At 31.5% G+C, this 19240-nt stretch overlaps 3 protein-coding genes and 2 pseudogenes across 7 annotated transcripts; 2 read left to right on the top strand and 3 right to left on the bottom strand.

The window, feature by feature from the left end:
* Window positions 1-648: 648 nt before the first annotated feature.
* Window positions 649-2477, bottom strand: LOC105187535 (putative uncharacterized protein FLJ37770). The gene has a single exon (XM_011148394.2). It carries the CDS (start codon window positions 1728-1730, stop codon window positions 1341-1343), a length of 390 nt encoding a protein of 129 aa, XP_011146696.2. The 5' UTR covers window positions 1731-2477; the 3' UTR covers window positions 649-1340.
* A 222-nt stretch (window positions 2478-2699) lies between these two features.
* Dcps (Decapping enzyme, scavenger) lies at window positions 2700-4461 on the bottom strand. The gene is made up of 4 exons (XM_011148393.3): window positions 3866-4461; window positions 3624-3772; window positions 3162-3498; window positions 2700-3039 (listed from the first exon to the last, which is right to left on the bottom strand). Exons 1-4 carry the CDS (start codon window positions 4224-4226, stop codon window positions 2873-2875), a joined length of 1014 nt encoding a protein of 337 aa, XP_011146695.1. The 5' UTR covers window positions 4227-4461; the 3' UTR covers window positions 2700-2872.
* Window positions 4462-4528: 67 nt separating this feature from the next.
* LOC105189930 (uncharacterized) lies at window positions 4529-6156 on the top strand (annotated as a pseudogene).
* Window positions 6151-8089, bottom strand: LOC105187627 (putative nuclease HARBI1; annotated as a pseudogene).
* Window positions 8090-8906: 817 nt separating this feature from the next.
* UGP (UDP-glucose pyrophosphorylase) lies at window positions 8907-19052 on the top strand. Of its 5 annotated transcripts, XM_025306897.1 has the most exons (11): window positions 8907-9078; window positions 9157-9293; window positions 15974-16210; window positions 16818-17000; window positions 17176-17381; window positions 17473-17548; window positions 17617-17763; window positions 17875-18013; window positions 18091-18228; window positions 18300-18466; window positions 18578-18790. In XM_025306897.1, exons 2-11 carry the CDS (start codon window positions 9270-9272, stop codon window positions 18788-18790), a joined length of 1530 nt encoding a protein of 509 aa, XP_025162682.1. In that variant the 5' UTR covers window positions 8907-9078; window positions 9157-9269. The 5 variants fall into 5 exon arrangements, with proteins under 5 accessions (XP_025162682.1, XP_011146703.1, XP_025162679.1 ...); XM_011148401.3 differs by having other exon boundaries at window positions 8907-9293; window positions 15960-16210; window positions 18578-19052; XM_025306894.1 differs by lacking the exons at window positions 8907-9078; window positions 9157-9293 and adding an exon at window positions 12597-13077.
* Window positions 19053-19240: the final 188 nt, after the last annotated feature.

Below are 19240 nucleotides of genomic sequence, written 5' to 3' on the forward strand. Positions count from 1 at the left end.
TATGTGACAAATATTTATGTGATTTTATGTGATAAATATATCACATAATTTATATGCTTCCTGCTCCCTTTGCGATGTTAAATTAAAAACAAGGAGGGGAATTTTCACACAATGTACGAAAGTTCAAATTATTTTAATGGTGAGATTAGCGATATAATTTGATATATACTTTTCGTATACTCTACTCATACTCAAACATTACATTTTGGATAAACGTTACTTTCCTTAGCGAAAGCAAGTGAATTCCTATCATTTACTTGTAGAGGTATCAGTTTAAAACTTGTAGTATCCAATCCAATCGTTGATCTCTTTTATAAAATAGCATAAAATGCATTTGATGTAATAGTAACCACAAGCAATATGAGAATGAGCAGGCATATTAGTTGACAATATCGTATAGAACACAGCAATATATAAAGTTTCGCTTGATTTCAATATACTTTGGTTGTATAATGATTAAAGCACAGTTGTATATTTATACACACATGTTCCTGTTAGTCTTGAAAATGTTTTGTTTTACTCGAATATGAAGACGGTTGTCCGTTATCGTAAATCTAAAGAAGTCCGTATTACACAATTATGTGACAAAATTTTTAATAAAGAGGAAATACATATATACATACAAGGTTTGATCAAAAAGTAATGAGAATTTTTAATTTTCTCGGAAAATATTTATTTAATCTTCAATGTTTATCCCATCTCCTTCAAAGTAGTCCCCCTGTGATATTATACACTTATGCCAACGTAGTTTCCAGTTTGAGAAACATTGGTGGAACGCCTCTTTAAGTATCGTCTTGAGCTGGATCTGCGATTTCGCCTTTATCTCATCTATTGTTGAAAAACGTTGTCCTTTGAATGTCCTTTTGAGTTTGGGAAATAGGAAAAAGTCACAGGGAGCCATGTCTGGAGAATAAGGTGGTTGCGGCATCACAACGGTGCTGTGTTTCGCCAAGAACTGTTGGATAAGCAATGCGGTACGTGGCGGTGCGTTGTCGTGGTGCAAAATCCACGAGTTGTCTCTCCAAAGTTCGGGTCGTTTTCTCCGGATTGCCTCACGCAAATTGCGCAAAACTTATAGGTAGTACTCCTTGTTGACTGTACGACCAGGCGGTAAAAATTCATGATGAACTATTCCATTGTAGTCGAAGAAAACGGTTAGAAGGACCTTCACATTTGACCGGACTTGACGTGCTTTTTTCGGTCTTGGCTCTTCCGAAAACTTCCACTGAGACGATTGAGCCTTCGTTTCGACGTCGTAGCCATAGTATACCCACGTTTCGTCACCAGTTATAACACGTTTGAGCAAGTCTGGGTCGTCAGCGACGTCAATAAGCATTTGTTTAGCGATGCTGTTTTCGTTGCAAATTCTGCAGTTTTGGAACAAATTTTGCTGCCACTCGTTTCATGTTCAAAACATTAGTAAAAATCGCTTCGCATGAGCCGTATGAGATTCCTATTTCTTCAGCAACCTCTCTAATGGTGATTCTATTAGCAAGCACAATCTCTTTAACTTTTTCCACGTTTTCATCACTGGTGGACGTGCTAGGACGCCCAGACCTCGCGTCATCTTCGATGTCTTCTCGGCCTTCCTGAAAGCGTTTGTACCATTCATAAACTCTTGGTTGTGACATAGTATTGTCGCCAAAGGCCTTCTTTAACATTTTGAACGCTTCGCTGCACTTAATTCCGTTTTTAACACAAAATTTCAGACAAACTCTCTGATCCGACATTTCGCCACACAAAAAATCGCCAAACACACTGAAGTCTTACTCATTTGCTCGCCAAACACAAACCAAGCGTCGCAGCTGCCTGAAAATTGACACGTATGTCACTGGTAATGCTACCAATACACAAAAAAGGAATCAACTGAATAGACAAAATACAGCGCGTGCAATTTCAAAATTCTCGTTACTTTTTGATCAAACCTTGTACACGTAAGTGTATATATGTATGCCTATATGTCCATATACATCATATATACATGAACTTCCTTTCTCATACTGTGAAAATATTTTATTGCTCTCTGAATGTGTCAATGCATCATACACATATACAAAATAATAAAAAGATTTAAAAATGACAGATAATTACAAGTAATAAAGTATTTATTAATTTTACCCTTACTAAAAACTGTTACATGTTATATGTATCTCTTAACGTTATCTACGGAGAGGAGAGTGTCGTGAGCGTGGAGCGTTAGGTAGTTCAGTGGTCTAGAGCAGTCGCCCGGCAAACGAAAGACCCCGGGTTCGATTCCCGGTCTAGCGACTACCGCGCTCTCGATATTTTTCTCTCTTCGGAACGAAAAATGAGATGCAGGTCCCGAACGCACGGCGTCCCGACGCCCTCCTTCTTTCATGGTATATCTTCTACCAATTTTTTTCATAGATATAATTTTCATCAAATAAACTGCGCTTTTAATCACACAATTTTATATATCATATGTTTCTAATGTTTTGTATAATTTTGTTATAAAAGATTTGTCACTCCCTTGAATTTATAATTAAAATAGAATAGCAAAGTCATACATACATACATGTGTATATATATATATTGCTGATTTATATAAAATATAAATGAGAATTATATATACATGTTATTTATAAGTTATTTCTGTTATTTATAAGTTTCTTAATTATCCTATGTTTCTTTTTAATATTTTTGTCCTTAGTTATCACTAAAAATTGTTTAAATACCTATTACAGTTATACAAATCATATAATGGATTATATTTGATTTCTATAATTCATATAATTATATAAAATACATATTAATACCATATCATGATAAACAGATACAAAATATAGTTATGAGTCACCTACTTTTTATAGAAAAAGCAGTCTCATTTACACTATTTACAGTCTTGTATATTTCACACTTTAGTGTCTGCTGGCAGAACTCCATGTGATTTGAATCTCTCATAAAGAGGGCTGCCTTTACGCACTACATATGAAAGAATGGCCTTCGAATAATAGTCTGGCAACAATTCTAAGTTTCTTATAACAGTTGATAAAAGATGTGCCTTTTCCACATATATTCCTAAAGAAAACATATGAATGAAATAGAATAACAGAATATATATTATATTAAACACACACATATTTTTTTATAGAATAAATAATTTTTAGAGTTTTACTGATTATAAATCAAGGTTGATTTACCTGGTGCTTCAAACATGAGATAGCTAAAGTGTACATGTAGATAATAATAAGAAGGTTGATAATGAAAATATATTCTAAGCTGAGAGGCAGATACATTAAACTTTTTATTAATTGCCTCAGTCCCAGCTTTTTGTATATTTTTCAATAAAGGAAGATGAGATGCATCTAATTCTCGAAGACATCTTATTTTTTTTAAAGGCAATGCCAGCAACTTTAATGTATCCAGTCGTTTGTCCCATTTTAAATCTGTTACTAAGATAAAACCAGTTTCCTTGTCAGTATCCTCGTAAATAATGTTTTCTTCTTCAGCTTTGTGTTCAAGAATATTAGTTATCCACTGAAAGAGAAACATTACAAAAAATATTTTATATCTTGATTAAATATAATAAATAAAAATAGGATTGTATCAAGTAATAAGATATATATCTTATGCAAATCTCTCTCTCTCTCTTTCTCTCATACCTCCAAACTCAAGCTCATAGATTCTATATGAGGAAGAGTAACTTGTTGATAGAGTTCATACGTTTCATCTATCATATGTAATGATTCCTGCTTCAAATACTTCTCGATTTGATTTCGTGTGGCAGGATATATCACAGTCGCGTGTAGACCTTGAAGAAATATACAGAAACGTTTGTAAAGTATAATACAAAATACTAATACAAAAATATCAACAATCAATCAATAGTGATAAACGAACATACTGTTATATTCCTCGGCCGGAAAACAATCGTAATTCCCGTAGATATCGTTTGCACAATTCTTTTGATAGATAGTTTTCTCACTGAAGAAACCCTTTTTCAAAGACACTTTGTCACTGGGAAAACTCTTTTGCTCTAATAAAACAATTGCCGGATCCGCGCGATCCTTGAATGTTCCTTCTACACATATTAACTTACGCGCGCAATTATTCTGCAGCACTCTTGTTACATTAAAATCAGACAGATCTGTACGTTCGCATACGCTGTCCTCATTCTCATCCGCATTTTTCTTGTCTTCTAGTTTAATTCTTTTTGTTGCTGGACAGTCTCCGTCGTCGATATTAACGGCACATTTTTCTGCCATGGTCGTTGCTAAATGTAACCGCAGTGTATGATTCGTAATGATTCGTAGATTATCGCAGTATCATTAACTTGATATGTTTCTTTTATTTCTGTAGATATTCGTTTCTTTTGTGTAAGACGCAGCACCACGTTTTCACAATTTTAATTTTTATTTCACTTACTCTCTCTACTGTATGATCTTCAATTATTGTAACATATTGGGTGCGTTCACGTTGGACGCTCATGCGCTTTAAGCGCTTACAAGCGTAAGCTCAGACCGTTTTCTTTGGCGCTATAAGCGCTTAGAGAAGCATTCGTAACATCACTGATGACGTCATAAATACTGCTCACAAACGCTTATTTCACGGAGGTAGGGCAGCATGAGCGTAAGTGTTTGAGCGTGAGCGTCCAAAAAGAACGCATGTAAACGAGCGGAAGAAAACCTAACCAATGTGACGAATATTATTTTTTTCATTGAATACAGAAAAGAAAAATGGAAGATAAAGTTAAGCTAACCTTGAAAAACGCTGAAAATGATCAGCTGTATAATATTTTTATTTCTCCAGAGGAAGCAGAACGCTTAGAAACCGGTAAGTTTATTATATGTAAATTAGTTTTTTTTTCTTTTGTTAATGCTGTTACTGAATATTGTGATTAACATTGTCTATTTTCACGTTTGCTATACTATTATTTGTATCTTTGCTTTTACATTGTTATTTGCATGCTTGCAATTTACAGATATGATTTTTGCTACTGAAAAATTGTATGAAGCAATGAAAAAATATGGTATGTTTGGTTGATATGGGATAATTAGATTGAGTTACTTTAATATAACAGTTTTCATGTATAATGGTAACTAATATATAACAAAATATATATCGTTTTGTAAATTTACTCCTATAATTATCTTAATTTAGATGAGAGTAACAGCAGTATCGTAGACACTGAATTGGAACACTTTGACGAAAATTAATTAGATGAAAAACAAGGAGAAGATAAAAGTAATATACAATATCATTTTTAAGTAAATTATATGTAACTTTTGAAGTTTTTAACTGAATATTATTTTAACAGTATTCAGATGGCCACATGAAACTATTCTTTTATTAATTGAAGAATATCGTTTGCGGCAAAACGATCTCAGTAGTGGCAAAATGTCTTAAAAAAAAATATGGGCATTGATTGCGGAAGAATTAAGAAAACACATGTATAATGTTACAGGGCCTCAATGTTTATCCAAATTATCTGGCCTAAAACGGACTTACAAAACTATCGTAGACCACAATAATAAGTCGGGCAACTCAACAAGAACATGACCATATCTTTCTGTAAGTCATTATCTTAAAATAACTGATATTATTATGAAAAATATAAAATATAAATTTATTTAACATTTTTCTAGCTTATGAACGAGCTACTTGGCTCAAAGCCATTTATGTCTCCAATAAGCACAGTATCGTCAACTGGAAAAAGATCTAGATCACCATCTTCTGAATGTAGTACATCCAGCTTTGATAGTTGCTCGCATAAGAAGAAAGAAGAAAATTTACAACCTAGTAGGTTAATTTATCATGATTATGTAGAATGTTTCATTTAATAATCTTAATTCAATTATGATTTTTTAATTCATATAGAACTATTATAACTACATATGACTTTAAAATAAGAGTATTAGTGTTCAAGATTTTAGTAACGTCAGTAAGATAGTTTACCTTTAAATGTTTATGTATTAATTTTTTATATATTTCTGTTTTGTAGAAAAAGCTCGACATACATCTAATGTGGAAAGATTAGTGCAAACTTTCAAAGATGAAAGAAAGATCGCAGAAGAAGCTGAACAAAAAAGACATGAAGAAAATGTACAGTTACGTCAGAAGTTGTTAAATTCGTTTGAAAGAATGTTGGATATATTGGAAAAAAAATAAATTGGCATTATATATAAGTAATCTTAAAAAAACATTGTAAAACTTTATTATATATAAGTAATCTTAAAACGTTGTTTTTAATTATAGCTTATTGTTTAATATAGCACTGAAATGATACAAAATGTACATGACTGTGATATAATGTATGAAAATGACAAATAAATGATACATGTAATCTTTACGCATTTCGCATTATTAAACTATTACAAATTACATCTCGTTTCATAAGCCCTGCATTATTTCCTGCTCGGTTTATTAACGGAATATCATTATTATCTTCTATACAATTTAATTCCATAATCAAAATTTCATCATTGCGTAACAAACAAATATTATGTAAGGTACAGCATGCAATGATGAACTCTGGAATTAAATCAATACCTTCCATATCAAGTACTGTTAGCAGACTTCGAAATCTTCCTTTTAGTAAATGCTCTTTCAATTGTAATTCGAGTGGATGCATGACAAAAATTATAGTTTTTCTGTCTAGCTACCAGATGACCGTTATCACGATATGGCGTCATTAGATTTTTGTGAAGAGTATAGGCTGCATCACCCACTAAATGACTGTCATTAGGAAATTTGTTTACGTCATCCAAATATGTATGAACCTCAGATAAACGAAATACCCGTTGATCGTGAACAGAACCAACATGACCAGCAAGACAATGGGTAAATTGTCACTTATGATCACAAACAGCCTAATAATAAATATGAAATTATAATTTATGATATAGTTATTAAAAAACAAAAAAGATTAAAGTAATATGAATTACTTGTAATTGTATACTATGATGTCCTTTCCTGTTAACATAAGATTCGGAATTGATGTGTGGTGCTTTTATATTTATGTGTGTGCCATCAATCGCTCCTATTATTCGAGGAAAGCCACTGACTGCAGCAAATCCTGCATGTATTTCATCTATTCTATCATTCTGTGGTCATTTAATGAAGCAAGGAGTAAACTTCACAATTACTTTTGTCACTCTTCTCACAGCATTTAATGCTGTAGATCTTCCAACTTCACTTCACTAAATTTTTCACAAATAGATCTAGATAGATAAATATCATATTATTAAAAAAAATAAATTCTATGCATATAGATAAAATAATAATTATAAATTAAAAATATATTACATACCGATATGAATCAGGAGTGGCCATTTTCCAGATAGTAATCAGAAATTGTTTTTCTGGTGATATCCTCCTATGTCCAGATCTTGCTCTTATTAAATAAGGTTTTATAATATTTAAAATATAATAAAAAGTTGATCGTTCCATTCTGAAAAGAAAAAATCAATTATATATATTATTATATATATATCATTTTAGAACATAAAGAAATAAACTCTCTTATTATTTTAATATATAATATACTTATTACTTTAATATATAATTAATAATTATGTACCTATATATATTATAAATATATATTGTAAATATATATATGAATTTTTCTTATTTTCAAAAATGAAATTGTTTAAAAATATTTATATAAGAAATATACAAACCTGAAATGTGTTTTAAATTATTCGTCACTATAACATTGTACAATTTCTTCCACATAACCTCGTAACCGCAGCGGAGTATTTTTAATAGAATATTTTAGAATAAACATAAAATTATCGAATTTTTTATATGTAATAGAATTCTTATCGTCTTCATATAATTCTAATAGAATTAATGCTTGCGCAAATAATATAGGCATCAATTCCTTTTTATTTATGTTTGTTATATTAACACTGTTCATAAACGCTTGTTAATGTTAAAACGAACAACATTGGCATCAATAACGTGCACACTCACAAACCAAATCGAACGGTTATTATTAACACTTGTAAGCGTTAACGCTTAAAGCGCATGAGCGTCCAACGTGAACGCACCCATTGTAATAATTACGTTCAGCGGGACGAAGCGCTTATAGACAATTAGTGATTCAAGGATCTGATTGGTATATAAATTTGGATCTTGATGTAAAGAAAGAATAGCCGCATTCAGCAGACTCAACAGTTGGACAACATTACTAGATTTTCCACTGAATCTCGCTCCTGATTGGTAAATACTTCTGGGTCTATGAAGAATCTAAAAGAATGCTCCAATCACAGACAATAATCACTAAACGCTCTCTGATCACTTTGTTCTACTGAACGCGGCCATTGGGAGCGTTCACGACAATTCAACAGTTGCGCAACTGTTGAGTAATTCGTCAACGTTATTGGTCTGAATGTAAGGATCTAACAGTAAGGACCAATAGTCACTAATCGTTCACTGAGCGGTTTTCTCCGCCGAATGCACCCATTGGCTGCATTCAGCAGACTCAATAGTTGGGCAACATTACTAGATATTCCACTGAATCTCGCTCCTGATTGGTAAATATTTCTGGGTTTATGAAGAATCTAAAAGTATGCTCCAATCACAGACAATAATCATTAAGTGTTCTCTGATCACTTTGTTCTATTGAACGCGGCCAATGAAAAGAGCAAAAAAGGAGGAATAGATCGACAATTACGAGAATCGATATCTCGATCGATACTTATATCGAATATTGATTGGCTATCTCGCTATACTACCGCCATTATGACGGTTGTACCAGATGCACTTTTTGTACTAAAAATGAGATCAATAGATGTTTAAGTTTTAAGCCAGCGGCACACGGTGCTTGTTTTCGTGCTGGATTGCTTGCTGGATGAAAATACTGCGTTCTGATTGATGAATTTCCATCCATCTTCGAAAATGTACCAATCACAACGCAATATTTTCATCCAGCAAGCAATCCAGCACGAAAACAAGCACCGTGTGCCGCTGGCTTAAGAAAGGGATAAAAAACAAAGTGTCGAAAGTGTAACCAAGCGACGGACTTGTCATCTATAGCATCATATCATCTATATTTTTTAAATAATGATATATACCGGCATATTTTAGGCCGAGAGAGTGTTCTATATGTTTAAAGTAAATATATGGAATCTCTTGTAACCGTTTTGAATATTTTGCACCGTTATTAATAGCCAACTTCAACGCATTCGAAAGTGTGAGAGAAGTGTGGCAGGTTCGAACATCATTCTGACCTCTACATCGTAAAGGGCATGTGCCCAAGTATCATACACTCATATTTATAACCGAACTTGAAGAATTGGTAAAAGATGTTGCAAGTCGACGACAGGAAGGTAAGCGGAAACTTGATATTTCTGTTTTAATATTACCGTTATTGATGTAACATTATTTGCGAATTAACTTTTATTACGTTGCAATCATGTGATGCACCACATATTACACACACACACACGCGCGCGCGCGCGCGTGTCTTTTCTTGATCTTTGCATTCTCCATAATATTTTGTTTTATGTAATTGATAAAAGTTTATAAAATGATCTAGCAAATAAAGTTATCGAGATGACACAAATCTCTACGCTGCTGACATTTTCATTAACTTTCATGTTCTGTCTGCTGTTAAAGTGCGTAATGGAATTGGAGGTTATATGTGAAATATTTGGACATAATAGCAAACCCTTTCGGTTTGAAAGTGTTTGCGAAATTATGGGGATATAAGAATGTTTACTATATAATTATTATTTCAATATATTATCATCTTTATTAATGGGAAAATAATCTTGTACAGTCAAATTTCTTGTAAATACATATTCCTCATGATTTTTGATTAATCGAAAAAGCAGGAACAATATTTCTCTAAAATTTTTGAAACTAATAACTTTTGTGTTCTTTATGTTAACAAAAAGATTTATCTGCTCACATAATATCTGCAGAAATTAACAGAAAATGACTATACACTTAAAATAATTAAAAATTCAATAATTGTAAACTTATAGAAATTAAATTAGTACATAAGTAGTATCTAAGTAGTAACTATCATATGTTATATTAGCTATTAAATGTTATAAGAAAAAAAGTAAAATCGTAAGAAAGATAAATGAAATATCAAATTTATATAAATAATCATTAGAAAGCATAATATACATTACATAATCAATTATATTTATAGTACAATTAATTTTATAATTACAATATATATATTTATGCCTTGTAATTATAAAATTAATTACATAAATCAACTTTGATATATGATCATGGTGAGTTATTTTCTGAGTGTTGGTGAGTGTTGATAATTTTTATTAATACATACAAAATGTAAAACTGTTACAGTTTACTTAAAATATCATTATCATATTTTCAATTAATTGATGGTTATGAGGAATATACATATATTTAAAAATAAATACATTTACTTGAAAAATTTTGTAATATTTGATCCAACAAGTGATCATGAAAATGAAATGGTTGCACAAGTATATATGAATTTAGAAATATTCTTTCTAATGATATTTTCTGGTAAGAATGTACTGCCATATTCTAACTCTATTTTGTATTTTTATTATTTGCAAATGAGTTTTTACTTAGAATTTAAAAGTATTTTTTTTCTTGTTATATTTCCTGATAAGAATATACTGCCATATTCTAACTCTATTTTGCATTCTTGTTATTTGCAGATAAGTTTTTATTTATTCATATGTATGTTTAACATAGACTGGTTTCTCTTGTTCTCTTCTATTATTCATGATATTCATTTATATTTTATATACAGAAGTGGTTTAAGAATATATTTTAGAAAAAATATACAGATGAAGTAAGTTTATAAAAATGACATAAAGTAAAAATTTTTCAGTAAAAATTATCTACATGCAATATTAGTATATAAAATTATTATATATACACAATAATATTAGTGATATATTAAATGATATGTTAAAAATAACTAATGAATAATTCGCTAGATATTTATAAAGATAGATAACTAATTATTCAGTAGGAAATACAAAAATATTCGACAAGTTAAGTCACATAAAGTACAATGAAAAATTATCATTTGGTTACATAAACAGATGCAATTATACAAAAGCATGAGACATGTGAAGATATAAAAACCTGCTTCAAATAGTTTGTGATCCTTATAGTACGGTTATATTTACCATATTTTTATTTAGAACAGAAGCAGTTTGTGTCTTTCTATGGGTGCATTCAGAGAGCTTAAACCATTAAACTGTTCATAGAGCCAACAACCGATAGTGATAGCAAGTCCTGCAAACATCAATAATATAGCATTATTGCAGTACAGTGCTGCTTCTACAGTTTAAATCCTTTTTCAGTTTTAACATTCTGAAGATTTATTTAACGCAATTGTTCATTACTGCATATAGTAAAATAATAAGTATAGTAAAAGCATAATAGTAAAATAATAAATACAGTGTATTCCGGTATCGTTTAACAATCATACACATTGACAGATGTGCAATTCACAAAATTTTGGGTATTCATGGAGTCTACAAATGTTAATGCTTGTTTCTTCCATGATTCAATATAGAATTTCAATATAGAATCTATATTCAATATAGAATGATTCAATATAGAATTTCTATAAACTGCGTTCAATTTTGAATGCTTCTTTTATGTCTAATACTAAAAAACACTATCTTTGTTCACTGAAATCTCATTTTAGATTCAATTTCGTTCAAATTACTAAAATAATTCATTTATAGTTTAAATTTTTTAGGTCTTGTGTTAATATATCTTATGATATCTTCGTCATTGAATAATGATAAAATATTATAATATGCCATAATGATTCGTTCAATCTTGTATGCACAAAATCAGGTCCAGTATATTGTACATAACCTCAAATACTGACGTTTCACATTATTTTTTGCTTAAACGCCATTAAAAATTATTAATCTATTAAAAATTAGCTTTTACGATAAACGTCGTTCAATTGAGTTGAACTTTTATTGAGAAGTTGACGGTTCAAATTTTGAATCACATTGGAGGAAACGGGCGTAACGTTATCAATACACTACTAGAAATAGTGTGAGTAAAGTGTAGTTATGACGTAACGCTACTATTAGAATGCGTTCGGGGGACATGTTGGCCGCATTCAGCAGAAAAAGCTGCTTATTGATTATCGTTCTTGATTGGTTCGTTCTCCTGGATCCATCCAAGATCTAAAAGAATACTCCAATTATAGATAATCATTATAAGCGCATAGTAAGCAATTTTTTGCTGCTAAACGCGACCGTTATCAACGCTAACATATCGTTTTATAGCTATCGCTCAATACAAGAATAGAATGACGCGTTGACGCTGATCAACGCTAAAAGATCTTTTATAACAAACCGTTAGTCATAAGTTGTAAAAGCAAATTCACCAAACAGTCGATTATTTTTTGGAATAATCGGCTGTAGTTGGTCAATCTGCTTACGACTTATGACTACCAGCTTGTTGTAGAAGAGCCTTAAGACTAATTAGGCTTATTGTAGAAGCCTCTTAAGAACCATTGCATATAAAAGAATTATAATTACAAAGCGTAAGAAAACTGACCAATCATATTCGATTATTTCTCTAGCTAAGAAGAATAATCGATGTTATTGGTCAGTTTTCTTACGATTACGGATTTTCTACATGCAAAGGATAATAGGAAATTTTGTAATAACGTTTTCCAGGTACGATAAACGTTAAGGTTATGTTATTGGGTCGAAAGAGGAAACTGCGCATGCTCAATAACATATAATTTTAGCGTTCACCGTATCTAGAAAACATTATCGCGAAAATTGCTTAAAAGCGCGCTGATAACGGTACTAGACCGATAATTGTTTGTAATTAACATTATCATCTAACTCCACGAGCACCCATAATGCTAAATATCTAAGCTAAATAATTGAACGCACTCCATATATCTCATATATATACTACGATCTTGTTCGCTTTTCACATGAAAAACAAGTGCACAATTTGTGCTTAGTGCCCTCTCGCGTCGATCATTTAAATCTTGCAAATACAGCACCTATCATGACTTCTCCCGCGGTGACGTCCTCTGATCATTCACAAACTGCCGGTCGTCGGAGAAAAATGTACAAAGTATCGCACATGGAGTACTTGTTGCGAGTAAGTAGTAAACGAACATGTAGACTGTATCAGCAAGTGCCTCGGTGACTCTTATTTTTTTAAGCGACTTCCATGCTACGTTACCGATACTTGTCGATATTAATATCTGAATTATTAAGTAACGTCAAGTAGACCAATGACAGTAATGATACGATATGATGCGACCCTATTATTCGACGCATGCTAAATTAAGACTAATTTTGTATTCTATGATTATCGCGCACACGTTACTTTTCAATAATTTATTATAATGTATTATGGCCAATGTAACATTCAATATTAATTAAATGTTAATTATTTCGATCTTTTTCCGATAAAGTTCGCGTCGCTTGGTCATCGATTTTTTAATAAACTCGGTAAGATTGAAAGTGAATTTTAGCTATTGTTTCTCGCGACGAGAGATTACATGTTACATTCGAATTGTAAACGAATTTTCGACTGTCGATTACAAAAGATATTGAAATTAAGATCTTGGATATATTGTAAAAAGAGATCTAGCGATTATCGCGATAAATAAGAAATATAGGAGTTCAAGTATATAAAGATATTGTTAGTGCAGTAGTTACTGTTATCAATTTGACATGAAGATTAGCTGAAATTGAGCTATTTACAAACATTTTCATTCTATACACGTTCCGCGAGTAACCGTGTCACTGTTAGAAATTCAGATAGATATACGCGCATAGAGAGACATTACCCAATGACTAAAAGTTGGCTCTGTTGAGTAACAAGAGTGTGAGTCTTTTTCTAAATATAATTAACAAAAAAAGAAGAAATCTAGAGATTCAGAAATATGTGATCCCATCGAGAGAATATTACTACAGAATATTGTTCGTTAATCTATTTGCAATAGTTTTTATTTAATAATTATTTAATAAATTAAGGCTGTTTTGAATATAATATATAAGTTTTTTTATAGAGATTAAATTTACTAGAGCAAACTAATAAATTTGAACCTTCCTTTCAGCTGCTTATTACGCAATAAATTTACATTACATTCTTATCTCGTGTCATTATTTTAAGCTCGAAGCTGTCGAGGTCAAAAACTACATTTTTCCTTTCTGGAAAGAAACATTAATGCATAATTTATATAAGATTACGTGTTAATTCATTGTTATATAAGCCGATGATAGGCGAACTTCGGTCTCAAGTACACAACGTCATACGAGAATATAATCATTCGCAGTGGTTGTTAGTCTTCTAAGTCTTAGCGATCCGACTGTATCGCAATGAATTTCGCAGAGCGACTTATAACGATTGTATATCTATTCTCATCTGCATGATCGTAACTGCTGCTAATTAGTACATCATATTGTTTTAATCTCTCCGAACACGTACACGCTATAGAGTGGTCGAGAAAAGGGAAAATCAAAGAATTTGGAGTATATATGGTGTTCACAAAAATAAAAAGTAAAATATTTAATTAATGTAAAAATCGAAAAATTCGTGAGCATAAATAATTAAATAAGTGTTGCCTTCTTTTTTTCTTGTATCCAGTTTTCGTCTGAAACTTATTTAATTTATGTTTTGATGTGTAAAGTGAAAAGATATCATCTTACGTGAACTTACGTTCTCTTTAGTTATCTTATCGCGAGCTATAAGGGTAATATAGAGGCCAATGTTTTCTGATTACATATCAGTAATTATTTCATAGAAGTATCATCCACAGTCCACATAATAAGACGCATCGATGTTTTAGGTTAATCGTTACTTACGAACGGTCCCACTTTATGTTTCAAATTCTACATTTCTATGTATCGTAGGTACAACGTTCATACGCATAATACACGTGCATGCATATAGATATTCTTTTATGTTACAAACAGCTTTTTAAAATGTGTGCAATTTTTTCTAATGCTAATCGCAGTTAAAAGGAAACATAGTATTATCGCGGTATATTTTAAAGTTAAACTTCTGAATTCAATGACATGCACACTACATGCGATGCATTCTATATACTCTATATATTCTATATATTCTATATATTATAACTTGACTCATCCATAAAGACGATCCTATCTAAACCAGATACGCCTGTAATATCATTAAATTAAACATTGATACTAACGATAAATCTTGACACAATATGAAAAATGATAACGTTATTCCTGTCACACAAAGTAAATATGTATTGTCATGACAATTTTCTTAGTCTCATATTATCATTTGCTCTACACGCAACTTTGACTCTACTCGGTGGCATTAGTATTTGTCATATATGTATGAAACACGTTTACCGCCAAGTCTTATTCGTCTTTCAAGACTTCGTGCTGAACGACGCGCCTTTACGAAGAAGAGTGTGATCACTATTACGTTATTTTTTTAACAAAAACAATTTATTACGCGTTCGAGAGAGAGAGAGAGAGAGAGAGAGAGAGAGAGAGAGAGAGAGAGAGAGAGAGAGAGAGAGAGAGAGAGGGAAGGGGGAGAGAGAGAGAGAGAGAGAGAGAGAGAGAGAGAGAGAGAGAGAGAGAGAGAGAGAGAGAGAGAGAGAGAGAGAGAGAGAGAGAGAGAGAGAGAGAGAGAGAGAGTGAGGAGGGGGTTGGGAGAGAGGGAAGGAGGAAGAGACAAAAGAGAACGGAAAATTTATTTACAACGCACGTTATAGTTACGCACGCAGCCGATTTTGCATAACATTAGATTTGTACACAGGAATTTTAATGAATTTTTAAGAAAACGATTATAGATCATCGATTACCTTACGAGCGAGTATACATATACACGATTTAATTTTATTTTCTTTTCGACTGGACTATTTTTACGACTGCGGTTTTAATCATCATGTATGCGCTTTTGCGTTTTACTGGCAACTTTACCGAAGCTGAAGGGAAGGATTTCATGAGGAGAATAGGTAAATTCCATTATATTTTTCGTTATCTTAGAGAACACTTCGTAGGTACGCGGTCATCAACGCAGCTCTTCAGATACGCAGGCGTTTCGCGAGCGTACGAAGAGAGACGCGCAGATTGAACTGCAGCGGGAACTTGAAAAACTGCAGGCTACAGCCACCGACGACAAGATGGAGATAATCGACCGGCAGTTCGCTGGATTCAAGCATCTATTCGAGCGATTCCTGCAAGAAGAAGGCCCGTCCTTGGAATGGGATCGCATTCAGAAACTGCCCGAAGATGCAGTAAGTAGTTGAAATTGCTACTGCAAAGATAGAAAACAAGTATTTGTTTTACCTTTTTTTGTTACGTGATTTGAACAATGATTCAATAGATAATTACAATTTACATTATTAACATTATTTATATGATTGTTAAAGACTCAAATTTAATATAAATGTTTTGCAAAATTGTTGAAGTGATACATCCTTGTTAATATCAATATTTTATGACATCGTTTTCTTGTAAAAATATATTTTTTTTTTAATTTTGTAGCTAGATCGTTTATTTTTCCATGACTTTTTTAGTTTTAAAAATATCATTTTCCAATTATCTTTTATGATATATTTACTTTTTTTTAGTTTTTGTGTTCGATTTTAAATGTCGTTAAATATTTTGGGTGCAATAACACTCAAAATACTTAACAAAAATCAACTGTACTCGACCAATCAATTTAAATAATTTATAAATTAAAATAAATATACTTCAAATCTATATATATATATTTATAAAAAGATTAATACATTTTAATTTATAAATTAATTGGATTTTAATGAAAAATACAACTGATTTTTTAGATATTTTTATTTTGTTTCTATACTGAATTGATGTTATATTTCATTTTTTTTACAGGTGAAGGATTACAACTTGTTGCTATCACCAGAAACACAAGAAGTAAAGGCTCTTTTGGATAAATTAGTTGTGGTTAAATTAAATGGTGGTCTTGGAACAAGCATGGGATGTCATGGACCAAAATCAGTTATCGCTGTACGGAATGGACTTACCTTTTTGGATCTGACTGTTCAACAAATTGAGGTATCTCAATAATAAAAATTGTAGTTTAAATATCTTACTTTTTACTCTCGAATGTCCTTTCAAGTTTCACACATTCACAGTCATGTTTCACACATTAGTTTTATATATAACAATTATAAATTTATAATAATATATATATACTATATTTTCTCCCTTTTCGTTTTATGTGTGACAGCATTTGAATAAAACGTACAATGCCAATGTGCCACTTATATTAATGGATTCATTTAACACGGATGACGACACTCAACGCATAATTAGAAAATATAAAGGAATCGATATAGACATTCATACTTTTAATCAAAGTTGTTATCCGCGCATAAATAGGGATTCTTTACTTCCCATCGCCAAACACTGTCAAATCGATGAGGATATAGAAGCGTAAGATTTTCATGGAATTATTACGATTGACTTTTTTTAATAGATTTGCTAAAAAATGATTTATTAAAAATAATATATAATTTATCAATAGTTGGTATCCACCTGGTCACGGAGACTTCTATGAGAGCTTTCAAAATTCTGGTTTACTGAAGAAATTCATTCGAGAGGTATGTAGTGCTCTTGTAAAAAGTAATAATAAAATATTTATGAGAAACTAGAATATGTATATTTTCAGGGACGTGAATATTGTTTCATTTCGAATATAGATAATCTTGGCGCCACAGTGGACATTAAAATCTTGAAATTATTATTAAGTAAAGGACCAGATCCACCCATGGAATTTGTTATGGAAGTAACTGATAAGACGCGAGCGGATGTTAAGGTGTGTTTTATTTGAAATCTAATATTTTCTAATATTTAATATTTCGAAGGAAAAAAGAAAAAGGAACAACGTCAATTATATAATTATACGTTTTATTTTACGGTTACATAGGGCGGTACGCTTATAAAATACGAAGATAAACTTCGTCTTCTTGAAATAGCTCAAGTTCCTAAAGATCACATTGATGACTTCAAATCTGTTAAGACTTTCAAGTTTTTCAACACTAACAATCTCTGGATTAAACTCAGTGGTATGCATTTCAAGGCTTAATTTTGTTAAATAAGTAAGTATTAAAGTTATATATAACGAGCTATTGTTTTTAAACAGCCATCGAGAGAGTACTCGAGAAAAATGCGTTGAATATGGAAATAATTGTGAACAACAAGACCTTTTCAAATGGTCTAAATATAATACAGCTTGAAACAGCTGTAGGAGCTGCTATGAAATCATTTGAAGGAAGTATCGGTAAGTGCCTTGATAAAAGTTATTCTTTTATAAGCTTTTTTCATATTTTAATCAAATGTTTGATTTGGCAGGTATTAATGTGCCACGTAGTAGATTTCTGCCAGTGAAAAAGACTTCTGATTTAATGCTTGTGATGAGTAATTTGTACACTCTGCGTAACGGATCACTCGTAATGAGTTCTCAAAGAATGTTCCCCACAACACCTCTTATTAAGTTGGGAGATAATCATTTTTCAAAAGTAAGTAGAATCTTGGTATTTTTATATTATTTAATGTTTTACTTTAATTTTATTTAATTTTCACGGGATGATAAAAATGTCTTATTAAACCTATTTTCTCCTTTCTTACAGGTAAAAGAATTTTTAACTAGATTCCCGACAATACCAGACCTCCTCGAATTGGATCACTTGACAGTGTCAGGTGATGTTACTTTTGGAAAAGGTGTGACATTGAAAGGCACAGTCATCATAATCGCCAATCACGGAGAACGTATAGACCTTCCCTCTGGAACTGTCTTAGAAAATAAAATCGTTTCGGGAAATTTGCGCATATTAGATCATTAAGTTGTAGGAGAAGAAACGGGAGCATAGTGTCTTAATGTTTGTCTTACAGATTTTGCCTAAATATCTGAGAGAACAGGGCTTTGAACGACCCTATCCTACTTTAAATTAACTAGTCAAATAATTCTATTGTAAATATGGATAGTATATTTTAATGGAGGTTTCGGTGATATATTTATCTATAAAAATTATTTTACTGAAAATTGTATATAAAGAATTATGCGTATTCGCAAGATGTCAAGATATATAAAAAAAATTTATTGTACGGAAGATATATACGTGTTATATATTATAGCAATTGAAGGTAACTGAGTATATTGTATTATATTATAAATAAATACTTTCGAATTTTGTAAGATACGTCATATAGTGAATAGTAATAGTTATTTTACCATCTGTGGGTGCATACTGTTGGTCGTTTTTGGGTGAGGTGAATGTACCGTCTGAGTATTG

The sequence above is a fragment of the Harpegnathos saltator genome, unplaced genomic scaffold (genome assembly GCF_003227715.2).
Source record: "Harpegnathos saltator strain DR-91 unplaced genomic scaffold, Hsal_v8.6 scaffold126, whole genome shotgun sequence".
Taxonomy (NCBI): domain Eukaryota; kingdom Metazoa; phylum Arthropoda; class Insecta; order Hymenoptera; family Formicidae; genus Harpegnathos; species Harpegnathos saltator.